Here is a 26,915-nt window from a genome sequence, read left to right on the forward strand (position 1 = left end):
TGAATTGGACTTGCCTGGTTCCTTTTCTGATTATAAGGTCTATATCGCCAGTATGCATCACCTCCTCAACACATCAAGCTGCTGTCAACGTCACCTCCTCAACACATCAATCTGCTGTTTACTTCACCTCCTCAACACATCAATCTGCTGTTAACTTCACCTCCTCAACACATCAAGCTGCTGTCAACATCACCTCCTCAACAAATCAATCTGCTGTTAACGTTACCTCCTCAACACATCAATCAGCTGTTAACATCACCTCCTCAATACATCAGTCTGCAGATAACATCATCTCAACCTTAACATTGCCTCCTCATCTTATCAGTCATTGTCTAATGATTTATAGAACAAATGTTTAATTTAAAAACAAATTGTATGATATAATGAATGTAGTGTATAACAAGGCAATTTAATACATGTAAGAGAGGAAATATGTTGGAAGAACAACAGTTACCAAACACACTCTCAAAACTGGGTAGTACTGGAGACACAGTGAGCCTTTTCAGAACTGGGTAAAGCTGCTTCTGAATATTATGCCATTTAGAGTGATCTTAAGTTAAGTTATGTGTTAGTATCCATATGACATTTTAAGTTTCTTATAAATTATATTTTTATTGTCAATTTCCTAATGTATGTACTCATATAATGTGTTTTATATTTGTAAAACAGGACTGTAAAAGAGACATCAGGATCATTTGATTTTTTTGTATAAATTAATGTAATTACAACTGACTTCCTGACCATCAGGTCCACCAGCTGATTAGGTCTATTCTCTCATTAAATCTAAATCTTCTATTCCAAGCAGCCAATTACTCTGAGCTCCAAGGACATGTTCTCCCCTCAGCTCATTCCAGCACCACCACTGTTTTAATCCCAACTGGGAGTTACTGTATATATTTATATAACTTGATTGTCTTAGTGCTCTGCTGTGTACCGCCAGTTACAACAACTCCCCCCTTTCTGCCACTCTTCCAGCAGTTCTGTAACACCCTCACCTCTTCATGCTTTTATCCCATTACAGTGACTGTTCATGATCTTTCAGTGTAATGCTTAGTATTTTTTAGAAATATAGAATCACATTCTGTTATGAAATAACTTCATTTACAGTTAAGAAATGTTTACTGTGTTGGCATTTCCGACTTATCAAATATCAGTCTTTCAATATTGACTTGTAAAGGACAGTGACATTCCACATGATTGATCTTTTTATTTATGACATTTTTTTTGGGGGGGGGGCATTTAACTGATGGATTGTGTAAAGTAAATGTTTCATTATTACATCATGATGTAGAGTGCAGGGATTGCATAGCAGTTGGTTACCATGGGGAAGGCGGCTGCACCAATGAGCTTGGCCGGATTTCATCCCATTTCCTTTACACCCAAATGTATACGGACCACTTTGGGACTAATGTCCAGATGTCTGTACCAGGAACTCCACAGCTAAAAAGCTGATTCTAGTAATATTTGCAAGCTGAAATTGTAATTACAAATGTCTACTTAGAATTGGATAGCTGCAGCTAGCAAGCAAGGCCACCTCTGTGACAATAACATTAAGATAACCTTCAGAGAAGATTGTGGTTACTTACTATTCAATGAGTGAATAGGTTTTAAACAGTAGAGAGTCTACACCTTTTGGTATCCCTACTAGTTGAAGCATATCTGTTTGAATAATAATAAAATATTTCCAACATACCTACTACTCAGCCAGTCAGGAACTGTTGCAGGCAGTTAGGTTATTGGAAACCTGCGTTTGAACTCATACCAACTTGGACTGTTACATCTGTGCATGGTCAGGGGTCAACACCGTACCTTCTGGGCCTGCATGGTCAGGGGTCAGCACCGTACCTTCTGGGCCTGCATGGTCAGGGGTCAGCACCGTACCTTCTGGACCTAGTCAGGGGTCAGCACCGTACCTTCTGGGCCTGCATGGTCAGGGGTCAGCACCGTACCTTCTGGACCTAGTCAGGGGTCAGCACCGTACCTTCTGGGCCTGCATGGTCAGGGGTCAGCACCGTACCTTCTGGGCCTAGTCAGCAGTGAAGACTGTTACCTCTGAATTTATATAATAGTGATATTTGTTCATTATTGGGTATTGTGTGTAGATTGATGACAAAAATATATGTAATCACTTTTCGAATAAGGCTATGACATAAAAAAATGTTGAAAGAGTGAAGAAGTCTGAATAGTTAGTAAACATTAATAAACTGTACTATGTTAAATGCAAGATCCAAGTTAATGTAATTTCACCTGTGTTTAATCTGTATTTTATTTACAGAGAGAGAAATCACAGTAGTGGCACATGAAAACCAGACACAATCAGAAAACACATAAAACATCTTGAAAACAGACTGACAGCCTTGTTGGATGCTACATATCTAACCTAAATACAACATACTCTGAATGAATAATAGCCAAACCTTTCCTAGAACTTGTCCAGTATAATATGTAATGTAATACTACCATAAAAAATAACAACAATAATGATTACTCTTGAAATAACATCCAGGGACAACACTATCATCATAATAAAGTCAGTATATCTTCCAAATAGAAATGTAGCCTCAACTCATTATAACTGATAATAACTTGAAATCAAAAGCAACAAATCAAAATTAAAGTTTTATACTACAAACTTAAAACACAGGAATATATCATTTATTTACTGTAATCGAACGACAATGTGGTCCCAGAAGTCCAATTTCAGGTTCAGAAGTGACTTGTAAATGCTACATTATATTCATAACATGAATAGTATATAGGTGGTGGTTGTTATTTATTTGGTTGTAATACTCATTTATTATATACGGTGGCATAGATATATATTCGGGTTGATATCGATATAAGCACCAAACTCCAATTTTCATCTCAATATAACACGAAATACACATATAAAAAGTAGCGTAAATGTAGAAATGTTTCTGAAAATGGCAGCCGTTTCCATGTTATCACCATTATTTTGGTCTAGTTCCCTTAACATTGTTACTGCATTTTGTCATTGAACAAATTCATCACGATTCATTATTTTGTGGTTATTTTCTCTTTCACTCTAGAATGTTATATTGTCTTTAACCCTCATCAAGTAATGGGTTTTCATCTCTAAAACCCTGTAGATTAGCAGGTTATTTAGTGAGAATTATTGCCTGTAAAAATGTTTTTATAATGTTATCAGCTTGATCTTACTCTCAACAAACATAAGAATCTAACCTTTGATTTAGTGAAGGATTTTCAAAGAAAAAATAAATAATGATTTTGTCCAAAAACATACATGCCACAATTACTGTCATTTAATGTAATAAAAAAAAAATGGATGTAAATTATTTGTTTATTATGATATCCTGTTACACTGGGTTATAAATATTATATAGAAATTCCCTTAGTCATCCATCAACATGGGAAGCCAGAGAACACACAAATAAATTGACAAAAGGTTGTTGATCTTCACAAATCATACAATGAAAGTTAGCAACACACCTGAAAACCAGTTTCTATGGCCTGATGAGACTTAATCGTAGCGTTTTGGCAGCAAACATCAGAGGTGGATTTTTCATTAAAAAAGCCATGGTCATGTAGAAAATAACATAATCCCAATGTGAATTATGGTGGTGGATCTGTGAAGTATGGTGGTAGATCTGTGGAGTACAGTATGATGGTGGATCTGTGAAGTATGGTGGTAGATCTGTGAAGTACAGTATGATGGTGGATCTGTGAAGTATGGTGGTAGATCTGTGAAAAATAGTGGTAGATCTGTGAAGTACAGTATGATGGTGGTGGATCTGAAGTATGGTGGTAGATCTGTGAAGTACAGTATGGTGGTAGATCTGTGACGTATGGTGGTAGATCTGTGAAGTACAGTATGATGGTGGTGGATCTGTGAAGTATGGTGGTAGATCTGTGAAGTACAGTATGATGGTGGATCTGTGAAGTTGTGGGCTGTTTTACTTATAAAGGCCTAGGAGCCTAATTAGGATAGATGACAACATGAACACTATTAAGTATCAGGAGATTGTTGGCCAAATACTGTCTGTCTCTGCCCGGAGACTAAAGGTGTGGGCATGCTTTGTTGTGATGATGGCATGCTTCATTTTTATGAGGGTATGCTTCATTGTGATCAAGTCATACTTGGTTGTCATGATGGCATGCTTGGTTGTCGTGAGGCCATGCTTGGTTGTCATTAGGGTATGCTTGGTTGTCATGAGGGTATGCTTGGTTGTCATTAGGGTATGCTTGGTTGTCATGAGGGTATGCTTCATTGTCATGAGGGTATGCTTGGTTGTTTGGTTTATTAGCCCTGTTTCCCCAAAGATAAGTAACGTAATTTTAACAGCTAAAGCTATAGACTTATACTTGTGTTAACACGACCAAGAATGATAACAGTGTACAGATATTATGACATGATAACACCTTGCTAGTTGTGTAACTGAAACGGATTATGTCATTGATTTTATTTTTTTAGAAAAGAAAGAACATTATTGGAAAATAACATAATTTGCATTCATCAGTTAGCTTTTCTTTCTGGCCAGCTTTCCCAGCTAAACAGACAAGATCCAGGACCTACAATAACTAGAGGACCTAACTAGTGGACTTAACCAGAGGCAGATTTTTTTACGAGAGAACGTTGTTTATATTCACTCGCTAGTTAGCTTTTTAAGTAATTATTTTATGGGTCAGCAGTCCAACATAATGGTATAGGTACCTGTGAGATGTGCATTACAAGTGATACTGTAACCACTATGTACATATTAAATAATTATGACTTTGTTCGTATTAAATTACTGATTCAATAAACCTCTTTGACACGTTAAATACAGTTATGTAATTTTGCAATGCAAAGACCCAAATGGCGTTCCTTACCTGATAGCTTTAATATTTGTTTCTCCTTGTCTATTCTTCTTCTTTAGCAGATTGCATCTAAACCCACCGCCCTCCACTGCCCCCTATTAATATTGCCATTTCCCCCTTTTTTAGTTTCTTGATTGAAAACAGTTTGAGGAAGTATTGAATCAAACCCATTAGTTTTCACATATTTTCACCAAATTCAGCAATGAAAATAGAAAAGCATGCCCAGGCCTTAATATTTGATAATTCACTTGTCATAGGATCAAGCTTCCGCAATGGCAATCACAGTCTCCTGAGCTGAAGAGAAGAGTCGAGGATCAAGTTCTCTGAAGGATCTGGAGAGTTTCTGTACAGAGGAATGGTCTCAAATCCCTTCCTATGTGTTCTCCTACCTTATCAAACATAACAAGTCATCACAGACTATTGAACCCCACAGCCAACGACTTCCCCATCACCGATGAGTTATACAGGTTCTACGCTCGCTTTGACAGGGACAACAAAGAGACAGTTATTAAAGCTGAATTCCCCCCGAGTGGCCCCCCACCAGACTATCCACTGCAGATGTGTTGTCTGCACTGAGCAGGGTGAATGCACTCTGCCCTGACCCACCTGGACAAAACCAACACCTATGTGAGAATGCTGTTCATAGACTTTAGCTCAGAATTCAACATGGTCATCCCCTCTTGGCTGGTCAACAAACTCCATGATCTGGGGATCAGCCCCTCTCTCTGCAACTGGACTTTAGACTTCCTAACCAACAGACTCCAGTCTGTCAGGTTAGACAACTTCACCTCCTCCACCCTGATCCTGAACACTGGTGTTCCACAAGGCTGTGTGCTGAGCCCTCTCCTGTACTCCCTCTTCACCCACAACTTTGTTCCTGTACACCATCGTCAAGCTTGCAGACGACACCATGGTGGTAGGCCTGATCAGTGACAAAGTCAGCCTACAGAGAAGAGGTTAAGTGCCTGGCAGCATGTTGCACTGATAACAACCTGGCCCTTTATCCAAAGAAAACCAAGGAGCTCATTGTGGATTACAGGAAATCAAAAGGCTGCAGTCACGCCCCAGTTCTCATTGATTGCACTGAGGTGGAGCGTGTCCAGCTTCAAATACCTGGGTGTCCACATCTTCAAGGACCTTTCCTGGACCCTTAACACCTCAACCCTGGTCAAAAAGTCTCAGCAGCGAATGTACTTCTTGAGGAGGCTGAAGAAGGCCCACCTGTCTTCAAAGGTCCTTGTGAACTTTTACAGCTGCAAAATCTAGGACATTCTGATTAACTGCGCCACAGTGTGGTTTGGTGGTTGCTTCCTAGCCAACCAAAAGGCCCTGCAATGGGTGGTGAAAACCGCCCAGCACATCATGGGTACCCAGCACCCAGCCATCGTAGACCTACAGTGCAAGCAGTGTCTGCACAGGGTGCGGTATCACCAGGGACCCTTCACAACCATGCCACAAACTGTTTGCCCTTCTCCCATCAGCCAGGCGATATAGGTCTCTCCATTCTTGTACCAGTAGGCCCAGGAACAGTTCCTTTCCATCTACTGTAACCCTGCTGAACTCTGTGACACATCACCAACCACACCCACACTTTGTACGACTGGACTCAGTCACTGCCTTAAAAAATCACTGCTATTCCTGTATTTCATTTACACATGCCGATTTGCACCTTAAAATTTCCTTCATTTTACACTTAGAACTGTCACTGTACTGTACTTGCATTTTCTGTTATTACATACACGTGTACTTCGGGAACATCATTGCTGTTATCCCTGCGTTTCAGTTTCACATGCTACCCAACTCCTTCAATTTTCCTTGATTGCAAATTCAGAATGCCATTGAGTAGTAGAACCTCGGATTCAGGAGGAACAGTGTGGTTTTCGTTTGGGCCGTGGAACACTGGACCAGCTCTATACCCTCTACAGGGTGCTGGAGGGTTCATGGGAGTTTGCCCAACCAATCCACATGTGTTTTGTGGATTTGGAGAAGGCATTCGACTGTGTCCCTCGCGGCATCCTGTGGAGAGTGCTTATATGGGGTCCTGGGTCCTTTGCTAAGGGCTGTCGGGTCCCTGTACGACTGAAGCAGGAGCTTGGTCCGCATTGCCGGCAGTAAGTCAGACTTGTTCCCAGTGCATGTTGGACGCTGCCCTTTGTCGCCAGTTCTGTTCGTAATTTTTATGGACAGAATTTCTAGGCGCAGCCAGGGGCCGGAAGGTGTCAGGTTTGGGGACCACACGATTTCGTCTCTGCTCTTTGCGGATGATGTTGTCGTGTTGGCCCCTTCAAACCAGGAACTTCAGCATGCACTGGGACGGTTTGCAGCCGAGTGTGAAGCGGTGGGGATGAGAATCAGTACCTCCAAATCCGAGGCCATGGTCCTCAGTCGGAAAAGGGTGGCTTGCCCACTTCAGGTTGGTGGAGAGTGCCTGCCTCAAGTGGAGGAGTTTAAGTATCTAGGGGTCTTGTTCACGAGTGAGGGAAGGATGGAACGGGAGATTGACAGACGGATCGGTGCAGCTTCTGCAGTAATGCGGTTGATGTATTGGTCTGTCATGGTGAAGAAAGAGCTGAGCTGCAAGGCGAAGCTCTCGATTTACCGGTCAATCTATGTTCCTACTCTCACCTATGGTCATGAGCTTTGGGTCATGACCGAAAGGACAAGATCCCAGATACAGGCGGCCGAAATGAGCTTTCTCTGCAGGGTGTCTTTACAATCCCTTAGAGATAGGGTGAAAAGCTCGGTCACCCGGGAGGAGCTCAGAGTAGAGCCACTGCTCCTCCACATCGAGAGGGGTCAGCTGAGGTGGCTTGGGCATCTGTTTCGGATGCCTCCAGAACGCCTTCCCGGGAAGGTGTTCCGGGCCCGTCCCACTGGGAGGAGACCCCGGGGAAGACCTAGGACACGCTGGAGGGACTATGTCTCCCGGCTGGCCTGGGAACGCCTTGGTGTCCCCCCGGAAGAGCTGGAGGAAGTTTCTAGGGAGAGGGAAGTCTGGGCATCTCTGCTTAGCCTGCTGCCCCCACGACCCGGCCCCGGATAAGCGGAAGAAAATGATGATGATGATGAGAATGCCATTGAGAAATGGATCAGGACTTGTACATTTTCTGCCCTCCTATATGTGCACTTCTGGTTAGACAAAAACTGCATTTTGTTGTACTTTACTTGCACATGTTCAATGACAAAGTGGAATCTAATCAAGAGACCAAATGGAGTGGTTATCTTGACAAAAGCATGTCTAATAAAATATATTTTTCTTGACCACGATTTTCTTTGAAAATGTTTGACTTAAAGGTTAAGCTCAGATGAGTGTAAAAATCAAGCAAATAAACAGCAATTACACTTTTTCACAGCCTTTTTTTCAAACAAAGCTAGGTTGCAATAATTCTGGAGAGCATTCATATAGACTTTAACCCATTCCAGTAGCAGGTCATAGTCTCTTCAACCTATACAGCAGCAGGTCTGTAAATACACATTTTGCATTAACACTGCATTATGTAATAACTTGACAAAATGTAATAAATGTTCACTTCATTATGTAACAACACCCACAGTTTTTGATAATTTGCCGCAGTTTAAAAAACTGCTTGAATGCAATATGCCACACATTTCCCCGCATTTTGGAATACATTATTACATAATGCAGTGATTACTATAAAATGTGGGAGTAGGACTTTTTATGGATGAAAATGAAATAATATGGGTCATTACGTAATAACCAATCAAAATGGATGTCTTCATCTGTACAGTTACAATTCTAACAATTAAGGAAAATGAAACTTCCCAAATAATATATCTCATGCCACATGTCCATTTCTTCACACAGTGAGATGTTTAACCATTTATTAGTCAAAAGCATTTAACAGTCTAGTGTGTTTGTGTGTGTGTGTGTGTGTGTGTGCACGCATGCATGTATGTCCTGACATATGTGTGTATTACCATTACTGTGTTTGTGTAAGTATGTCAGTGTCATGCAGTTGAAACTTCAAGTACAGTTTCTATTAAGCTGAGGAATACAGTGACACTAGACATAGTTTCGGCCAACGAAAGGTACAGTTAGTACAGTAGATCAATAGCATATTTTCAAAATAATTTTGCATTAGTTTGATTAATGCTAGAATGCATAAAATAAACATTTTTATTATGTTATTGTGATTTTCATAAAAAAAAAATCCAACTCCCACATTTTGTAATAATCACCGCATTATATACAGTAATAATTTGTTACAAAATATGGGGAAATGTATTACATATTCTGTTTAAGCTGTTTATATCCTCATGTTACCAGTAATGACAAGGACACTAGCAAAATATAAAACTAGAGAAGAATCTGTCAGGAAAAGATGAGGAGAGAGCAATTGTCTGTGGCCACCACCTGCAAAACCATTCCCTTTTTGGGGGTAGTCTTGTTCTTGCTTCTCCAGTGCACCTGTTGTCACTTTCATTTGCACCAAAACAAGTGACATAATTGCTTGCTTCTGGACAGATTGATATCCCTGAAGTCTAATAGACTTTGTATTATACTGTAATGATTGTGTTCCCTTAATTATTTTGAGCAGCATATTAGCACTGTCACAAATTCATCTTCAACTTTGTTTATTGCGTTTTGTCTCTTTTTTCGCTAATGAAGTACACAAAAAATAGGAGTGTATGGAGGTGGAGAGAGTCTGTATAAATAAATAAATAAAAGTGTACAAAAAGAACAAGTTTTGCCTAGTGAATACAATATTATTATGTGCATTATTAACATGATATCAATATATATATTTTTAAATATCATGGTTATTTTCAATACCAGTATATTGTGACACCCCTACTATATATAATACCTAGGGTGTAGTTGAACCAGAGACCCAGATGTCTAGCTATATATTATACCCAGTGTGTAATTGAACCAGAGACCCAGATTTCTAGCTATATATTATACCCAGTGTGACAACTGCACCCTCTGCTGCCTCTCCTCCCCCTGCATCAGACAGGCTCCAGCATTTGACGTTACCGGCCTTCACCTGTGTCTCGTCTAGCGCACCTGGTCCTCATTCTCATCATTCCCCCCAGTATATATGTACCCTCTGCTTCCCCTGTCTTTGTGTGTTATTGTCTCTCTTTATGCAAAGAGTGCTGTTGAGCTTCGCTGCTATATTAAACACAACAAACACGCATCGCCTCATTCTCCTGCTTCTCCTTCCCTCGAAGCCGTTACAGAATAACACACCTACAAAAAGAAATGTAGCAACAAGGAGCCGAAGGCGAGGCCGGTGTTGCGGAAGCGGTTAAGGTACACTCTGCTATGCTGGCCGGCCTAGGCGCCACGATGGAAACTGTGTTGAAAGCGGTACAGCGCCTAGAGCTGAGCCAGCAGAACCCTACAGCACCGCCCGTCTTTCCACCTCCCTAACCCATTTAACCCTAACCCATCGTGGGGGCGATGCACATCCCGCTGCCCAGGGACTACGACGGGACGGCGGACCGCTGCCAGGGTTTCCTGCTGCAAGTGGACATCGCGCTCCAGGCAATGCATCCTGCGCCGACAGACGCCCAGAAGATCTCCTCGCTCGTCTCCTACCTGCGCTGGTAGATTCAGGCGCAGCTGGGAATTTCATGGGTATGTCCTTCGCTCTACGTTCACACATTCCCCTTCAAGTCCTTACCACCCCCTACCCATGAGAGCTTTGGACAACCGGCCACTAGGGTCGGGTTTGGTCACCCAATGCAATATCCCTCTCCTTATGGTCACCGGCGGCCAACACAGTGAAACCATCTCCTTTCATGTTATCGACTCGCCCACGTTCCCTGTCGTTTTGGGTTTGTCCCTGGTTGTCCCTACATGACCCCATTATCTCCTGGTCTAGTCAGGGTCTTTCGGGTGGTCGCGGAAGTGTCAAGGTAGGTGTTTGGGTGTTTCCGTTGGCTCGGCCTCGGTGGAGAGTCCAGACAGTGCCAATTCCCCCGGAATACAGGGACTTGGCTGCAGTTTTTTCCAAAGCTAAGGCCACTGTATTGCAGCCACACAGGCCGGGGGATTGTGCGATTGACCTCATTGATGGAGCCGCACACCCTAAGGGTCACGTGTATCCACTGTCCCGTACCGAAACGGAGGCCATGGACGTTAAGGAAGTACTGGAACAGGGATACATTAGGCCCTCCAAGTCACAGAACTAGAATGTGAAAAAGAAGGACGGTGGTTTGCGCCCGTGCATCGATTACCGGGCGCTGAACAAGATCACCATTCTAGTTCCGCTACCCTCTCCCTTTGATCTCTGCGGAGGTGGAGAGTATGCACGAGGCCCGCTTTTTCACCAAATTAGACCTCAGGAGCGCCTATAACCTGGTACGTATCCGGGAAGCGGATGAGTGGAAAACAGCCTTTAGCACCACCTCCGGCCACTATGAGTATTTAGTAATGCCGTACGGTTTGATGAATGCTCCATCAGTCTTTCAATCCTTTGTCAACGATGTGTTCCGGGACATGTTATGCAAGGGCGTGGTGGTGTATATCGATGACACCTTGATATACACAACCACCCGTGCTGAGCATGTCTCGTTGGTACGCAGGGTGCTTGTTAGACTGCTGGAGCATGACCTGTACGTGAAAGCCGAGAAGTGTCTGTTTTTCCAGTCGTCTGTGTCCTTCTTGGGGTATCGTTTTTCCAGCACAGGTGTGGCTATGGAGGAGCATCACATTGACGGCGTGCGTAATTGGCCGACCCCAACCACGGTGAAGGACGTGCAAAATTTTTAGGCTTCTCAAATTACTACAGGAGGTTTATCTAATTACTTTGGGAGGAATGGAGCTGGGTTCCGGTGAGGGACGTCCTGGCTCCTGCTCTCATACGTGATTTCCATCGCCGTTGCATGGATCGCCCTGCTCCGCGTCCCCTAGTCGGCCCCAGGGGTGGTGTCGTCGCGCGGCTAGGGGGGGTACTGTGACAACTGCGCCCTCTGCTGCCTCACCTCCCCCTGCAGCAGACAGGCTCCAGCGTTCGACGTCACCGGCCTTCTGACACCACCGCCCATCTCATTATGCATTTCACCTGTGTCTCGTCTAGCGCACCTGGTTCTCATCTTCATCATTCCCCCCAGTATATATGTTCCCTCTGCTTCCCCTGTCTTTGTGTGTTATTGTCTCTCTTTATGCAAAGAGTGCTGTTGAGCTTCGCTGCTATATTAAACACAACAAACACGCATTGCCTCATTATCCTGCTTCTCCTTCCCTCGAAGCCGTTACACCCAGGGTGTAGTTGAACCAGAGACCCACATGTCTAGCTATATATTATACCCAGGGTGTAGTTGAACCAGAGACCCACATGTCTAGCTATATATTATACCCAGGGTGTAGTTGAACCAGAGACCCACATGTCTAGCTATATATTATACCCAGGGTGTAGTTGCGCTTTAGGACTAATATGTAGGGTTGGATGTAGTGGTGCTACTCTAGAATTAATCTGTGTAGTTAGAATAAGAATGGCTAACCTCCCATCCTAGTCTATTTCCATGTTTTTGAGAGGAGTAGGCTAGCCGTTCCTGGAAACCTCCAGCTATTGTGCTAAACTAAGAATATAGTGTGTTCAACATCCTCTAAATGTCACAGAGTTACAAATGGTATACATATATTAGTTTTTTATCGTGTTTGACTCTTGGTGAGTAGAAACAGGGCTTGATTCCTGATATCCCCTTTATATCTATATATAATTGCTGGTGATGTTGTCCTCAGAGAGAGACTGCCTCCATTCCAGCATTACTAGGTGATACCTTTTCCAAGTCCTCCATGACAAGGTCCTGTTCATTGACATGGTTGGCATGATGACTTCGGCGGGCGGTGTGGTTTTCCAGACTATTGAGGGAGATTGGTTCTGTGGAGATGGGGGGGTTGGCAGGGAGCACAGAGTTCCCTTGCAGTCTGTGAGAGTAGGTATTCCTGCGTTGACCCCCCACTGCACACAGCTGGAACTTAAATACGGCCTGGAAACCTCGTCTGAAATTCTCATTGAAGAAGCCGTAAATGATGGGATTAACAGAGGAGTTGCAGAAGGCCAGCCAGTGAGCGAAGGGGTAGATATAAATGTTGATCACTCTGTGTTGACGCTCTGTGAGGCTGGCATAATCACTCAGCATCATCAGTGTCCACAAGGGCAGCCATGACAGGATGAAGAGCAGAGCAACGATCAACAGCATTTTAATCACACGTTGTTTCTTCTTAGACACAATGTGCCTGGTCTCATGCCCAGGCTTGCCCCCCGTGGGGACAGCAGTCTTAAAGAGTGTGATGCCGATGCGTGCGTACATAATAACAATGAGAGACAGGGGAGCAAGGTAGATGTTTGCAAACAGAACTGTTGTGTATATCTTCCTCATATCCTGATTGGGCCAGTTCTCCCTGCACCAATAAAAAGGACTAGTTACATTACCATCCCCCAGAAACACCCGGATGGTGTGCTCTTTGGTGACCTGCAGCATTACCCCAGAGGGACACATAATGGCTATGGCCAGCACCCAGATGATCACGATAATCAGGGTTGCCGTAGAGATGGTCAGCTTCTGCTTAAAGGGGTAAACGATGCAGCGGAACCTGCAGAATGACAGAGAACGGAGTTAGGGTGTTGAGGAGAACGGGGTTCGTGTGTTGAGGAGAAGGGGGTTCAGGTGTTGAGGAGAAGGGGGTTTGGGTGTTGAGGAGAATGGGGTTTGTGTGTTGAGGAGAAGGGGGTTCGGGTGTTGAGGAGAAGGGGGTTCGGGTGTTGAGGAGAACGGGTTTCGGGTGTTGAGGAGAACGGGGTTCGGGTGTTGAGGAGAATGGGTTTCGGGTGTTGAGGAGAACGGGGTTTGGGTGTTGAGGAGAACGGGGTTCGGGTGTTGAGGAGAACAGGGTTTGGGTGCTGAGGAGAACGGGGTTAGGGTGTTGAGGAGAACAGGGTTTGGGTGTTGAGGAGAACGGGGTTAGGGTGTTGAGGAGAACAGGGTTTGGGTATTGAGGAGAACAGGGTTTGGGTGTTGAGGAGAACAGGGTTTGGGTGTTGAGGAGAACGGGGTTAGGGTGTTGAGGAGAACAGGGTTTGGGTATTGAGGAGAACAGGGTTTGGGTGTTGAGGAGAACGGGGTTTGGGTGTTGAGGAGGACAGGGTTTGGGTGTTGAGGAGAACGGGGTTAGGGTGTTGAGGAGAACAGGGTTTGGGTGTTGAGGAGAACGGGGTTAAGGTGTTGAGGAGAACAGGGTTTGGGTGTTGAGGAGAACGGGGTTTGGGTGTTGAGGAGAACAGGGTTCAGGTGGTGTAAAGAACAGGCTTCAGGTGGTGTAGAGAACGGGGTTCAGGTGGTGTAGAAAACGGGCTTCAGGTGGTGTAGAGAACGGGTTAGGGTTTGAGGAGTCAAAGTCAGGTCTGTTAAGATGAGTTTAGAATCAGGAGGTTGAGTCTAAAACAGAGATGATTTTGGAACAGGATGATGAATCCCATTAGATGACACAATGGCAATAGCTACAGTAATCTTCCTGGAGTACATTCTAGACCAACCTTTAGCATTTACATACGTTTAACAAAAACTTTAAGATGTAGATATTGCAAAGGTAAACATATAAACGAAAAAGAAATAACAACAATGTAAGACACAAAGTATAACGTAAAGTAAGGAAAGTTAATTTGGTCGTGTGTGTGTTAGCACATCTGTGTTAATGAGATGCAAAACAGCAGATACAGCATGGATAATGGATGCTCTAAATCAAATAATGTCTGTCAGATTCAGTCTTCTAGATTCAACTGGCATGTGGCTGAAAATAACTGGCTTAGCTCTGAATTACTTCAAACACAAACACTGGAGAGGTCAGTTGTGGCTTTCAGCTCATTGATGTCACACCCACATGAGCAGGGGGGATTTAGCTGTGTGTTTGTGTATATGTGTGAGTATGAATGTAAGAGTGTGTGTCTGAGTGAATGAACCACCTAGAGGAATGTGTAAACTAATGACCAATGATAGGGTGACACAGCACAGCCTGTCCCCCATTAAACTGTCCTATGGGGAGAAGCTGGCTCTTAGTTTGACGTCTACAGTAATCTCTTTCTAATTAAACGTGTTGAATGTAGTGTAGTGACCCTGTTATACCTGTTGTTGGTTTGGATGTTAGCAGATGTAAGGAAATAGTTTCGAGAACCATGGATTTTCGACTAATTGGTTTGACAATCCAGAAGTAAACAGACACCACCTCTCTACACCAGCTGTATAAATAGCATTACAGCTTAAAGACCCAGTCTGCCAGATAGGAAACCGCAGATCGAATTCAGCCAGGGACAGCAACATTCATCCCTTCTAATCACAGGCTGGCAGAACTAGGTTTGCTTGGTTCCTATTCTTGTAACATCAGCAACATTTCAGTGTTTAAAGATGCTAGACTTGCCACACTGAGCACATGTTAATACTAAAGGAGTGTTGGAAATGTAACCAACTGAAACCCAGAGAAAATGGTTGAGATTCTTTTTTCTCAGCCAGAGGTATGTTTTTGTATATTGTTAGTTGAGTAATTTGTTGTTAACATTGTATTGTCTGTCAGTATCAAAGTAACTCAACATGCACCCAGCTTTTCTGTTGAGCAAATGTTGTGAAACATCCAATATGTATTATGGAAATGTTCTTACGTTACAATGATAACATTTTAGAGGAAGCCCTTTTAGGAAAAACCCTTTTTGCTATTTTAAATTATTTGGGTGTATTATGTTCAATTAAATATAGGGTTCAAATGATTTGGGTTGTATAATGTTCAATTAAATATAGTTTTTAAATTAATTGCGAATCATAGGATTCTGATTTTCTTTGCATTCTACAGAACAGGGACGTCACTAGGCCTGTTTTAGAGGGGCTTTAGCCCCCCTAAATTATTAATTAGCCACCCCTAAATAAATCAATAATCAGTCAATATATTTTCTCAGTGATTTTATTTTTTTGTCACACATTCCATCGCATCCTAAACTTCTTACAAATTGTAAAAAATATATATAAAATTGGGTTCATTTGGCAGTGTGTTCAGTAGAGTGTTCGGTAGAGTGTGATGCCTTTTACATAATACACTCATCTGAAGCACTCTCTTCTGTAAATAGTAGTCAACGATAATAGGAGTTCTACGAGATTAGTTAAGGTAAATTCTTCAGTTTCAACAGAACACAGTAGCAAAACTGTGTTTCACTCAAACTATGAGACGTGTGCTTTTAGCCAACCTTGACCAAAAATAACTTTCTTTTGATTAATGATACATTCGTTGCTACTCTCAAAAAACATGATGAAAATATGTTTAGGGGAGTATGCCCAGACCCCCCAAACCGAGGCTTAGCCCCCCCATCCGTTAATTTCTAGTGACGTCCCTGTTACAGAGCATCCCCCTTTTTTGGGAAATGGGGATGTATTATGTTCAATTAAATAGAGGGATAAATGATTCGCACATCATTGCATTCTGGTTTTATTAGAATTTTATGCACCGTCCCAACTTTTTTGGAAACATGGTTGTACATGAGAAAAGAACATATGGAAAAAGGTAATCTTGCACACTTTTGCTAGTTAAATGAAAAGGTGCAACATTTTAGTCAGAGACCTTGGTCAGGCATAAAGAAGTTAGAAATTAGCTGAATATACAGTGCAGTATGTTAACCCTACAGAGATGGTCATTATGTTTATATAAAATATAAAAATAATCTCAGAATCCTTTTCTGAACCCCAGTTTTGTATAATACATTCCAAATAAATGACAAAAACAAAACAGAAAAAGTATATACTTTCAATGTTAATTTAACAAATGTGGTTCATTTACGTGTGCACAAACCTGTCCAGAGAATAGACTATGGAGTTAGATGTGTCTCAATATTCATAAATATATATAAAGATTTTGTGCATATGTTCATCACAACTCACAAATAAAAATAGCACTTGTAAATGTGAAAACATATTTTTTATGGGGGGAGATACTGTAATGGTCCCTGCCTGAAGGGAACGTTCCACTTCGTGTTTTCTGTTTGTCCCTGTCTTGTCTTTCCTGTTCTTGTTTCAGTTAATCAGTTTATTCATTTCACCTGTGTTTAGCCCCCACCTGTTTCTGTTCTCCTCGTTTGTCTGTGTATTTAGTTTGGCCATTTTCTCCCTATCGCGGTTGGCCATTGTGCTTGTGTGCCTGTCATAGTTTGTGTTCCTGATTGCCTGAGTATCTTGTAGTGCCCGGCACTCCGTTTTGCTTTCTTAGTTTTTTGTTTATTTAAGAGAAACGCTTTGACATTCTGCGCCTTCCTCCGTCTCCCTTTCTAAAATGTGACACCCACATTAAGTCCCGTTCCACCATTGACAATTTTAAATATATAATTGTTTTCTCTTGGTTTTAGTTTAGTCTGACGTTGTCCCTTGGTTTTTGTCAAGTCCACTCTTTACTTATTTTTTATGTCCTCTTACTGTGTTTTTGTTGTTGGTTTTATTTGATTTCTCTTAACTTCTTACTGCTTTGATTTTACATCATGTTAGTTGTCTTAGGTGTTTTCCATGTTAGTCTTGCCCTCTATGTATTATGTACTGTTGTATTCTATTATTTTTTGCCTTTTATGTATTATTCCCTTAATCATGTATACAGACTCGGTGACACAGGGACATTGCCTCCCTGCAAGAATTATTTGTCCCCCAAAAATAGTTTGGGTAAGATGCTTCCCAATACTGTCCTTTACTAATAACTGTTGGGAATGTAGGCTAGCTCTATTGCCTTCATCTGCTGTTGGAAATGTTGGGGGGGCTCTCTGGCCTTCATCTGCAAATGTGATCGGTTCGAAGATTTGCGTTAAGTGCTGTGATCACTAAGCTACAAAGAATGTGTAACTATTGCAGTTACTAAAGCTTTCAATTTTGTTTGACAGCTCTGTATTTTGTATATCTAGTATATCGCCTCAGCAAGCCAGGCATGCAAAGGCTGTTTGCTTTCCGTCCATCGTGCTTTAGCTACTATTCTATGTCGATAAGTAGGACAAAAGTGCCTGTCCAGTTTTGTCCAGATGATCTCGAAGTTATGATGGGCAGTTTTGTTCTTTTCTGACAGCAGAGGCTTGTTCCTAGGAACCGTCCCATGAATGACATTTTGATTCAGCGTTTTTCATATTGATGAAGCATGCACAGTTCAACATTGTGGAGATCCACTAAGGGAGGTCTGCAAATCTCTAGATTTTATATCTGGGTTGGCATTTACCTTATTCATTGTTTCTTGTGACTCTTGGGGATATTTTGGTAGGGCGTCCACTTCTAGGCCAAGTTGCTGTTATGTTAAATGCCCTCCATATGTAAATGATTTGCCTCACAGTGGACTGATTGGTGCTCTAATCTATTTAACCACTAGAAGAGTATTTAGGGTACAAATCCAAAAAGCTTTGTCTTAATATATATTCTGTCAGCTCCTCTAGGTGGAAAACAAACTTGCTCAATACCACAGAACCATAGTGTGGCATTACTGTTATCATTCAAGAAAATGAACAGCAACAGGATAGTAGTGTTTATATCTGTGGATCATATGTTCACTAATCAAATTATTTTTTTTTCTAATAAATGTTAGTAATAGGTTTTGTTGCATTCGGCACAGCTATTTTAGCGGTAGTTGCCATGTGATATAGTGTAATCAATAGAGTTTGAGGCCAAGGAGCTGCTGTGCTTAAAAGGTAGACATGAAACAATCAGTCCCTCAAATGCTGGAGCGCTTAAAGATGATAAATGAAGGTTCTCTAAATACAGGTAGTACATTGGGGTCAGAGAATATAATTTATTTCAAAATAACCAACAAATAAATTTGTTATAATTAGGTGCAAGTAATTGTGCAAGTAAAATACAAGCCTTGTACATGTAAGTGATAGTCATTGGTGAAGATGAAATTGTTGTATTTGAAGACGTGAAGCCAAATGATGATTGGTTAAGAAGAATGGCAGAAACTCATTTTGTAAATACACAGCTCAAAAACATTAAGGGACACAAATTATAACACCAAGGCAATGAAACTTCAGGGATATCAATCTGTCCAGTTAGGAAGCACAAGTGATTGTGAATCAATGTCACCTGTTTTGGTGCAAATGAAAGTGACAATAGGTGCACTGGAGAGGCAACAGCAAGACAACCCCCAAAAAAGGAATGGTTTTACAGGTGGTAGGTACAGACAATTGGTTTCTCCTTATCCTTCCTGACTGATTTTTCTCTAGTTTTGCATTTTGCTAGTGTGTTTGTCACTACTGGTAGCATGAGGTGGTACCTGACACCCATTCAGATTGCATAGGTAGTCCAGCTCATTGCACATCCATATGTGCCATCGCAAGAAGGTTTGCTGTGTCTCCCAGTACAGTCTCAAGAGCATGGAGGAGATTTCAGGAGATGGGCCATTACCTGAGGAGAGCTGGACAGGGCCGTAGTAGGGCATCAACCTAGCAGCAGGACCGATATCTGTTACTTTGTGTGAGGAGGAACAGGAGAAGCACTGCCAGAGCCATACAAAATGACCTCCAGCAGGCTACTGGTTTGCATGTTTCAGACCAAACTGTCAGAAACAGACTCCATGAGGGTGGCATGAGGGCCTGACATCCTCTAGTGGGACCTGAGCTCACAGCCCAGCACTATGCTGCCCAACTGGCATTCACCAGAGAACACCAAAATTGGCAGGTCCACCATTGGCGCCCGGTTCTCTTCACAGATGAGAGCAGGTTCACACGGAGCACCTGTGACAGACGTGAAAGAGTCTGGAGATGCCGTGGTGAATGTTATGGAGCAACATCATCCAGCATGACCGGTTTGAGGGTCTGGGGAGGCATATCCCTTGGAGGGTTGCACAGACCTCCACGTGCTAGCCAACGGTACCCTGACTGCTGCTAGGTACTGGGATAAAATCCTTAGACCCATAATCAGATCTTATGCTGGTGCAATGGGCCCTGGGTTCCTCCTGGTGCAGGAAAATGACCGGCCTCATGTGGCCAGAGTGTGTAGGCAGTTCCTGGATAATGAAGGCATTGATGCCATTGACTGGCAGAGAAAACTGCCCATAAACCAATATACTTCTTGAGGAGACTCAAGAAGTTTGGCATGTCTGTAAAAACTCTCACCAACTTCTACAGGTACACCATTAAAAGCATCCTCTCAGGCTGCATTACTGCCTGATGTAGGCGGTAATGCAGGCATCATCGTCTGCCATCATCACTCTGTGCAAGGCATCTACCATACACGATGCCTTAGGAAAGCACAGAACATCATCAAAGACTACAGCCGCCCAGGCTATGGTCTGATCACACTGCTACTGAGCAGGGGCCACACACACTACTGAGTCACAATATGATGAAATTCACGCAAGTTGGAACAGCCTGTGATTTCAATTGTTTACTTTGATGTGTGTGAGTTTGAATCCAGCCCTCAATCAGTTGGTGATTTGGTTTTCCATTGACTGTTGTTACATCATTTTGTTCTTAACTAATTACACAATGTACAGTAAAGATCCTTAATATATTTTGTTTATCGAGACCCGATGTGTGAATTAAGAGCTTTTCTCATAGAGCTCCACTCCTGTGGAATGATCTGCCAATTAAGGTTAGAAATGCAAACTCAGTGCAAACTTTCAAGTGTCTACTAAAAACTCATCTCTACAGCACGGTTTATAATTAGGTGTAGCCTGGCCCGGGGGCGTGAAGGTGACCAGTAGGCTTGATACTGTCCACCCTTGCTGTCTTGCCAGGTGGGCTCTCGTCACCACTGGGATGCCCTCCCTCCAATGCCCTTCGGGGGAAGAGTCACTGGCTTGTTGTTGACTCTCTATTGCGCACTTGTGCAGTTGGGCTGTACGCTACTAGTAATACTCGGCCCTCATTCAGGGGGGTTGCGGTTGGTGGGTGTCCCTTTGGTTGATGCCTGGCAATGTGGTTGGATTGATTTCCTGCCTGTTGGGCCCTGTCCGGGGCCTCCCCCGGGTAGGGCCACAGTGTCACCGGACCCCCCCGTCTCAGTTTCCAAGGTGTTACGCTGCTATATTATTGTGCTGGGGGACATGAGGGATGTACTACTAACTTTTCTCAGTTTCCTCCAATTTTAAATTTTAGAAGGAGATGAGGTCCTGGTCCACACCTGCGGATTACCTGGTTTGGGGGGACCGTTGCTGTTCCTGTCCTTGTCCACCTGGTCATACTTCTGACCTAGTCTAAAATCAAATATACTCTGGATTTAGCCAAGAGAAATTTATTTATTATTCCAATTGGACTCTTAATATCTCACCCGGCACAGCCAGAAGAGGATTGGTCACCCCTCTGAGCCTGGGTCCTCTCTAGGTTTCTTCCTAAAATTCGACCTTCTTAGGGAGTTTTTCCTAGCCACTGAAATTCAACACTACTGTTGTTTGCTCCTTGGGGTTTAAGGCCGGGTGTCTCTGTAAAGCACTTTGTGACAACTGCTGTTGTAAAAAGCGCTTTATAAATACATTTTGATTGATTGATTTGATTGAATTAAGTGTTCCCTTCATGTTTTTGAGCGTGCATAAGCGTGAAGAGTCTAGGCCACCTTCAAGCAATATGTTGGTATACAGGCAAGTAATGTCCAATGTTTCTGAAAAAAGCATTATCTGGTAAATCAGAGATGTTGATAATGAAGTCAGTAGAATGTAGTTGAAGCTGCTAACGATTGGTTTAATAAAAAAGTAATTCTGATAAAGGGGATAATAATGAAAAGGGAAAAACGGTGTCTGTGCCACCTGGCAGAAATGATAGTAGTAGTTTAAACTAGTTGCTGAACAACTTTCTCATTGTCACTGGAAAGAAATGCTGTTGAACTGCTCAGTTTGGGTTACTGTTAGGTCCTGGCAGTGTAGCCCTGCCAATAAGCTGGCTCTCTGATACATAGACAATACCAGAGCCCCAAAGGAAGGCTCCAGAATACTGGAACAGAATGGTGCTCTTTATTTAGACTAGTCTGGAAAGACACAACAGTGTTATATTAAAAAGCCCTAATATCTCCTCGATCTGGTTACTCTTCCAACAAAGTTGAGGCAAAAAAAATATATATATATGTTTTTTTTGATACAGCAGGATTTAGATGTTACCTTTTAACATCTCCAAATACAGACTGTGGGCTTACTGCACAATCCAACAATCAGTCTTTGGAGGAGATAAACAGTAAAATGTAAACTATAAAACCTGCAACTGACATTCCTCAAATAAAATGTATGTACAGTCCTAGCTGTTCCACATTTGCTGGATGGGAGTTTACGCACAGTTGATAATGATTGTCCAAGAATATGTAGAAATAATTTACAAATGAAGCAGTCATGTAAAGAGCATGCATACATTTTATATTTCTCTGGTGAATTAAGACATGGCAGTTGCTCAAAGCAGCGATACAGAGGAAGAGAGAGGGAGGAACAAGGTCACAGAAGATCTTATAATTGAATAAATAGTTATTATAACAGTGAAGTGTTAGATCTAGTTTTGAAATAGTGTTTGAGGGAGGTGTGATTACAGGAATAATTCCATTAGTTTCTTTGCGACAGGGCAGAGCTACAGACATTATTGGGTGGTTAGAAACGTGTCCCCACCAAAGCTTAAACCAAACCCATGCCCTGCTCTGAACTAACTGAATCTGAATAAATAGAGTGATGGATTCACCTTAAACTCAAAGCTGAATTAATAATCATTCAGCACATATTTTAATAGTCTGATTGTTGCTAACAAACGAAAGTCTCTTTTGTCAGTCAAATGAAATGGTGCCAAATTTGCACTGTCACTAACTATGACAGTCATTAAAGTAAAGGTGAATTTGTATTAAAAGGAAATATTTTCACTTTGTTATTAATTGCTGACTCATCACAGCAACTTTTGGCGGACACTGGAGAGTTGGATTTCAGGGGCCGCATTCACAAAACATGTTATTTTACCACTAGGACTCCTAAACAGTACTAAAAGTTGCTAGCTGAGAGTTTCCTCTTAAAACCTATTCACACAGCTGCTAAGACCAACTTTTACTGAGGAATGGGGAGAAGTCTTAATCAAAGAGAAAGAGCAGGGTTGACTCTTGCTATGGATGATGTCATGTTCCACAAACAAGCCTACTTATTATGCCTACAGTAATTGGCTGATATGGGGAGGTTTTTCTGTCAGTGAATTCATCATAGCAATACTGTAGGTGTCATGTTGCCATATTGAAATAAAGATATTAAAATAAAAATGTAGCGCAAGTGTCACTGATTAAACATGCAACCAAGTATGATATACTGACTAGTCAAGATATGTTCAGCTAATTGTCAGTCTCTTATATGCCTGGCAGCTTGTCATGTCCATCTTTTGATGGTGCAATAATTTGTGTAATTATGTGCCCCATCCATAGCACCAACTACAGCAGGTGGTCCAGCTACAGTTTGGCCATGACGTCGGCTTTGTTTCTTTGTAATTGGCAAATGAGGAAACCAAAAGATCTTTCGGACGATATGGGGTCTGGGGAGTGCATTAAATGTTTGATATAATATTCTACTCATAGATGACTAAAATATGCGTAGTTTGTCTGCACTGCATAGCTGGATTTTCCCTGTGGCCAAGTAGCATAGAGTTGTCACAACCTTGATCTCCAGTGTTATGGGGTTGTTTCTGTTTGTTGGTGAAGTGACTGCTTCAATAGCTCTACTATGATCACTTTCACCGCTGCACAATAAAGAGCATTGTGACAAACTGGTATTTGGTTGCTCCGTGGCTGACCAGAAGGCCCTACAATGGGGGATGAAAACCTCCCAGCACATCACTGGTGCCCAGCTTCCTGCCATTGTAGATCTCCAGCGCAAGTGGTGTCTGCACAGGGCACGCGGCATCATCAGAGACCCTTCACATCCATGCCACAAACTGTTTGCCCTCCTCCTATCAGGTCTCTTCATTCCTACACCAGCAGGCTCAGGAACAGTTTCTTCCCATCTACTGTACCCCTGCTTAACTCTATGACCCAGAGAACTCTGTGAAATCTTTGACCCATCACTAACCATACCCCCCGCCTCCCAGGGACCTTGTTGCACTACTCCCTTTGTACTACTCTGACACTCCCTTGCTAAGTCTGATAATTAAAGTTTTGTGTTGTTACTGGTATGTGTCTACCTCGGGAACCTCACTGCTGCTATCCCTGCATTTCAGTTGCGCATTCACCTTGCACATTCAATTTGCCTCTTTGCACATTTAGTACTGCCATGATACTTGGATTTTTACAGTTGTTACATAAGCATGTCTACCTCTGGGACCTCATTGCTGCCATGTCTGCACCCCGGTTGCACATGCTGGTTTTTGCCTCGATTGCACATCTACAATGCCATTTAGAATTGCCTGAACCTGCACCAGTATTATCCCACCTGTAACATTCACTATACTTAATACTTGTAAATACTTTTAAATCTTCTGCCCTCTTCTATTTGCATTTCTGTTTAGATGCTAACTGCATTTCATTGTACTTTACTTGAACTTTTACAGTGACAATAAAGTTGAATCTAATCATAATACCCTCGCTATTAACCATTTTAAAAGCTCAGCGTCTGTCATTAGGTATTTCTAAAATGTAGACCAAATTACGAGGTGGATTGCCAGCAGCAGCCTTTAGGAATGTTTGGGATATCGTCTTAGTGACTTAGGCTTCACTACTCCTAACTATTCACAGATTTAGGAGCTTGTTTTAGTGCTGAAACGTTTTTTGAAATACTTAGGCCAAAAATGTCCATCCTAAAGTTCAGACTGACACATCCATTGTTTTTTTTAAGAGTTACTCCTAAATTAGTAGGTTAAGAGTTACTTTTAACCTTAAGATGTTTTGTGAATATGGCACCAGCTTCTTGTCACTGCAATGAACACCTTGTTCAGTTAACAAATTTGATTGAGCGCACAGGTGCTCAAAAAGCCACAAGATTTTTCTAGAATGCAAAGAGGCAAGGCAACCACAATTGTAATCTAATCCAACAAAAATGAATATGCAGTATTATTTAATGTTTTCCATGTTCTAAATTTGTTCACTGGACCATGTGTTTTAAGTAGACAAACGCTGAATAACATATTTACTGAAAGGCTAACTATATAACAGTACTAGTAATTGTTTTATGGCATCTAATTACTTTGGGATATTTCTATTTCACATGGGCAACCTCCCTGGGTCAGGACGTTGCTCCAAACTGGATGAAAGAGCCAGGAGGAAACTGGTCAGAGAGGCTACCAAGAGGCCTACAGCAACTCTGAAGCAGTTGCAGGAATTCATGACAAAGAGTGGTCATTGTGTGCATGTGACAACACTATCACAAATTCTCCACAAATGTGGCTTGTATGGGAGGGTTGCAAGAAAAAAGCCACTCCTCAAGAAAGGCCACATGCAGTCACGACTGAGCTTTGCCCAAACGCACCTTGAAGATTCTAAGGCCACGTGGAAAAAGGTGTTATGGTAAGATGAGACTAAAATTGAATTATTTGGCCTCAACGCCAAACGATATGTCTGGCGAAAATCCAATACAGCTCACCATCCAAATAACACTATTCCTACAGTAAAGCATGGAGGTGGTAATATCATGTTATGGGGTTGTTTCTCTGCAGAAGGGACTGGAGCAAAATGGATGGGGCAAAATACTGTCAAATTCTTGAGGAAAATCTGCTGTTCTCTGCCAGAAAGTTGTCAATGGGAAGATTTACCTTCCAAAATGACAATGACCCAAAGCACACAGAAAAACTGACCACACAGTGGTTGAAGGAGAAAAAGGTGAATGTCCTTGCATGGCCTAGTCAGAGCCTGGACTTAAACCCCATTGAAAATCTATGGAATTACTTGAAGACAGCAGTCCACAAACGGTCACCATCATATTTAACTGAACTTGAGCAGCTCTACAAAGAAGAGTGGTCAATCCCAACAGACTTAAGGCTGTAATTAAAGCAAAAGGTGGTTCAACAAAATACTGACTCAAGGGGGTGATCCTTTTTCCAACTCAGTTATTATGTTTTTGTATTTTTTTGTTTTTTTCTGACATGTTGGTGTTATATCTTTCACTTGGATGTTATAAGTTGCACTGAGTAAATAGAATGAAACAAAACTATGTCTGTCTTCATTAAAGGCTGCAAAGCAAAAACATTTGATTATTTTAAAGGGTGGTGATTCTTTTCTATACCCACTGTATTTTATATGTCGATGTTAATTTACTACAAACTATAGTTGACAAGAGTATTTAGACAAAATAGTACAGACGTTTTGGATGGATGAAGACAAAGTGGACTTTAATTTCTTTTTTTAGATAGAATTTAAGTCATATTAGATCAGTGTCTAACACAAACTATGAGAAAGGTATACTTTTATCCAACCTTGACCAAAAAGTAACCTTATTTTGATAGATTTCATACCTGTTGTTACTCTAAAAATACATGATGAAAATATGTTTTGGGGAGTAGGCCCAGACCCCCGTTTTTCTAGTGACGTCCCTGCTCTGAACAGTGTCTGGGAGTCTGTGGTTGCTGCTGCACAAAAAGTTGATGGTCAACTGATCCAGAAACTGACAGACTCCATAAATGGAAGGCTTATGACTGTTATTGAATAGAAGGGTGGCTATATTGGTCACAGATTATAATTTATTTTTTGAGATGTCACATTAGTAATTTTTTATTCATAAAAATGTTTATTTGTAAATTTTTGGAGTGAGATGGGAACTTTTTCGTTTTTCATTTAGTTGCACAATAATTCTGCACATTAATAGTTGCCCAATAATTGTACACACATATTCTCCTTAGAAAGCCAAAACCTCACTTTTACTTTCTTTAATATTCAGGTTTGAGGTTTATTAACATTTTGGATTGACGGAAAGCACGGTAGTTGTTCAATAAAGAAATGAATCCTCAAAAATACAACTTGCCTAACAATTGTGCGCACACTGTAATTGTATAATGTATTACATACAGACAGGACAAGGGTTTTTCCAGTTTTAGTAGGAATACGAATGTTAATTATTTTTTTATTCACTACACAATCTTATAGTGCAGGCCCTTGGCACTATATGGTCATTAGGTCAGTCCCAAAGGACTGTCAGTTGGCCAACCCAATGGCATGACAACACCAGAGATTCCTTCCTTTTT

The 26,915-nt window shown here is 41.9% G+C and overlaps 1 protein-coding gene across 1 annotated transcript in view; it reads right to left on the reverse strand.

Moving 5' to 3' along the window:
- Positions 1–11,931: 11,931 nt before the first annotated feature.
- npffr2a (neuropeptide FF receptor 2a) overlaps positions 11,932–26,915 on the reverse strand; it is a 51,893-nt gene continuing 36,909 nt past the window's right edge. The window contains exon 4 of the mRNA XM_010899528.4: positions 11,932–13,408. Coding sequence (XP_010897830.1) covers positions 12,550–13,408 — 859 coding nt within the window. The 3' untranslated portion in view covers positions 11,932–12,549. The remainder of the gene's footprint in view (positions 13,409–26,915) is intronic.

This window comes from Esox lucius, chromosome 13 (assembly GCF_011004845.1).
Source record: "Esox lucius isolate fEsoLuc1 chromosome 13, fEsoLuc1.pri, whole genome shotgun sequence".
Lineage (NCBI taxonomy): Eukaryota > Metazoa > Chordata > Actinopteri > Esociformes > Esocidae > Esox > Esox lucius.